Below are 3,648 nucleotides of genomic sequence, written 5' to 3'. Positions count from 1 at the left end.
GTCTTCAAGATTTAACACATAAATTTGTTAAAAAATTCTCGAAAAAGAAAACATAAAATCTCAAGGAGTGTTTGACCACTTAATTCATTATTGTAATGTTTAATAAACAAAGTTGACAATTAAAAATTTGAAATAATAATATTAAAATTAATCTTAAATTGCAATAATATTATAAGGTTAATTTTCATAAATATAACAATACACAAAAATATTTAACAAAATTAAAAAATTAAAAAGCCCATGAAGTTGCTAGAAATTTTCAGAAATTTCAAAGTTGCCTTTGATGTTGCGGACCATTCGTCACTTATCTTTCTTTTCTTTTTTGCAATTTATTCATTTTTTCTTTCATGTTTCTTGAGCTCCGATTTAAGATTTTATTTCTTTTATTTTTAGTCATCTTTCTTTTCTTTCTTTCTTTCTTACAACTACTCCTCAATAATATCAAAATTGTTTAAATATCACTTTGATATGATCTAAATGATCGCTTACCTAGTCAACAAAATTGTTTAGATTTGAAACATTTTTCCTAATGTTAAAAATAACTACACGATTATGTATAATTTCTTATACGATCACATAGATCCTTTAGAAGAAGAATTACACGAAACATTTTTTACATCGTTAAAAAGAACTACACGATCATGTATAATTTCTTACACGATTGCGTATAATGATCGTTGAAGAAGAAATACATGAAATATTTTCTCCATCGTTAAAAAGAATTACACGATCATGTATAAATTTCATACACAAAACATTTTTTCATCGTTAAAAAGAATTACATGATCATATATCATTTTCTACACGATTATGCATAATTTTCTATACGACCACGTATAATGATCGTCTAGAAGAAAAAATACACGAAACATTTTTTTCATCATTAAAATAACTACATGATCATGTATCATTTCCTACACGATTGCATATAATGATCGTTTAGCTGGAGAAATACATAAAACATTTTTTTTAATGTTAAAAAGAACTACACGATTGCGTATCATGATTTTTTAGAAAAAGAATTACACGAAGCATTTTTTACATTGTTAAAAAGAACTACACAATCGTATCATATCCTACATGATCACGTATCATTTTCTACATGGTCACGTATCATGATCGTTTAGAAGATGAATTACACATATGCATGTAGTCGATAAATCATGTGTTGCTTGAGACGTTTTTTGTATTTTTCATTGTAGACATATGAGCTATGTTCGTTTTCAAAATTGTTACAGTGTAAATATTTTAGACTTATTATATTTTTAAAAGAACCTCATGTTATAAATACTAACTATTGTAATTGAAATTTCAAACACTAAAGTAACAAAACAAAGCTTAAAAACACCGGTAGAGATGGAAAAAGAAATTTTCTTTATTTGGAAAAAAGATGTTTATTGATTAATTAAAAATTTGCATGAATGTGAAAAAGATATTAGCATAAATTAGGAATGGAAATAATTTAGTGAAAAAAAAATGAAAAAAGGGAAAAGGGTGGGGTTGAAATCTAAAATAGAATAATTTGAAAGAAGGGAAATAAAATCTTATCTGCGTAAAAATTAATTTTCCTTTAAAAGCAAAAAGAATAAAGATTGAAATAGAGAGGAGATCTCCCCATCGCTCTCTCTATATCTCTCTAGCTGTTTTTTGCTGTTGCCCAATAGATATTACCCTTTTTTCCTATTCTCTCTCTCCATTTTCGTTTTATTTTTCAATTAACAAATCTAATTCCCCTGTCTCTTTCCCCCATTCTCTCTTCCTTATGCTCTTCTTATATTGCTCATAACTGACGCTCCTCCTCCTCCCCTTGTTCTCCCAACCACAATCCTCTCTCTTCTTCTTCAGGTTTAATCTCTATATCACTTTTCTTTTTAACTTCCATGCTCTTTCACTTCAAACTTTCAATTTTTAGATCTTTGTATTTACAGGATTGTATTTTCATTTTTTTGGGGGGAAAGATGTTTCTGCTTAGATCTATTGTGAATTGGGTTTTCTTTTTCCCAGTATGTTTAAAACGTTTGTTTTATCTTGTCTGTATAGGCAAACAGAAAACTAAAATTAGAAGAAGATGAATTGGGTTTGTGAAGAGATGCAAACCGCCGCCACCGACCGCCGTGAGCGAATTGTTTGTCCAAAACCCCGCCGTCTCGGTCTCATCAATGATACTTGCAACGATAACCCATTTAGACACCGGTTTGATTCAGATGCTCTGGATCTCCTCTTCTTAAAGGTACTTAATTTTCTCTTAGAGATGAATTTTATCCAATAAAAGAAGAGGATTGATGAATATTTAGTTTTTGTGTGTGTGTGTTTTCTTAGGGTGGTTGTGGTTTGGAGAATTTTAACAGTAGTAATGCACAATTAGCCTCGTCGCCACCGTATTTTTGTGGATCGCCGCCGAGTAGAGTAGCTAACCCATTAATCCAAGACGCTCGATTTGGGGATGAGAAGCCAAAGCTGCTGCCCCTCTTTTCGCCGGCGGCTTCTCCTCCTTTGTCTCCACCGCCGTCGGCCGGTCGGAAAGGTGGGTGTGTCCGGGTTAATTTTGGTAAGAACCCGGCGGTGAGGATCGAAGGGTTTGATTGCCGCCTCGACAGAGAGAGGCGAAACCGTAGCATCCCTGCTCTGGCTTAGAAACCCTATCCAAGCCGAGCCGGTTGAGCAATGATGATGAAGAAAACAAACACATGGATTTTAATTTTTTTTCCCACATTCAAAATTTAAATATTAAAGTAAAATTTTGAAAGAAAAGAAAAAACCTTTTTGACCAAAAGACCATTATTGTAAATAACTTGAAAAGGAAATCCAAGTAAATATTATGTCAAAAGAAAAGAGGGCCTTGTTAGGTTTCTTTCTCTTCATGTTTGAGACTCCTTATTTGACCATATTGAAGAATAAGAGGGAGAGGGAGATAATTCTTCTCTATTTTGTAATATATTTAAGTTTTTTTTTTCTTTAGTAGTGTCCAAGATTGTTTCTTAGGGGCAAACATTTTGTTGCAGCTTGAGAATGAGAAAACATGTACAAATCGAAGCTGCATAAATTCAATATTAATCATGTAAATTTTTAAATGTTATATATATATATATACACACTTTTCCCAATCTTTTTTGGGATATTTTCTTTATCAACCTCCCATTTATGATTCAAACAATTTATTTGGTTTAACAAATTAAATAGAATGTCAATATATATGTAACAATGGCAAGAAGTCTGTCACTTAAATCCATGTGAAATATGAGTGTTAGAACTTATATAGAGTATGTTTTATTATCATTATGTAATTTTAGCTAATAGTCGTACAAATTAAATGTTATTTTCAAGTTTGGTCAAGCCACAAGCTTATTTGTTTTTTTAAATATAGGATGTGACACTAAAACTTTAATCTTTGACATATTATACTTCTCCAATGGATTGTGAGTCAATTAAGGATGGGAATGTTTATTTCCATGTTGGTGCATATTTCTTCTCTTAGTAGTTGCAAATGTTGAACATATATATATAAATACATACATATATTTATACATGCATACATACATATACATATATATGTTGAGGTTATAGTAGCATTTGAAAGTAATAGATGAGGGGGGGGGTTTGAGGCAGAAGATTCCTACTCCCGTTATAGCTATTGCAAAATGGTCAAAT

The 3,648-nt window shown here is 31.1% G+C and overlaps 1 protein-coding gene across 1 annotated transcript; it reads left to right on the top strand.

Annotated features, from left to right (window-relative positions):
* The first annotated feature begins 1,631 nt into the window (after positions 1-1,631).
* Positions 1,632-3,127, top strand: LOC101221533. The gene is made up of 3 exons (XM_004140286.3): positions 1,632-1,845; positions 2,041-2,230; positions 2,320-3,127. Exons 2-3 carry the CDS (start codon positions 2,069-2,071, stop codon positions 2,632-2,634), a joined length of 477 nt encoding a protein of 158 aa, XP_004140334.1. The 5' UTR covers positions 1,632-1,845; positions 2,041-2,068; the 3' UTR covers positions 2,635-3,127.
* The last annotated feature ends 521 nt before the right edge of the window (positions 3,128-3,648 follow it).

This window comes from Cucumis sativus, chromosome 5 (assembly GCF_000004075.3).
Source record: "Cucumis sativus cultivar 9930 chromosome 5, Cucumber_9930_V3, whole genome shotgun sequence".
Classification (NCBI taxonomy): Eukaryota; Viridiplantae; Streptophyta; class Magnoliopsida; order Cucurbitales; family Cucurbitaceae; genus Cucumis; species Cucumis sativus.
The sequence above is the reverse complement of the archived record's forward strand: the minus strand, read 5'-3'. Positions and strand labels throughout refer to the sequence as shown.

Bases quoted from the DNA above. Each gene is read 5' to 3' on its own strand.
- LOC101221533 (XM_004140286.3), top strand. From the start codon at position 2,069: ATGAATTGGGTTTGTGAAGAGATGCAAACCGCCGCCACCGACCGCCGT. The intron at 2,231-2,319 runs GTACTTAATTTT...GTGTTTTCTTAG, and splicing joins TGGATCTCCTCTTCTTAAAG to GGTGGTTGTGGTTTGGAGAA.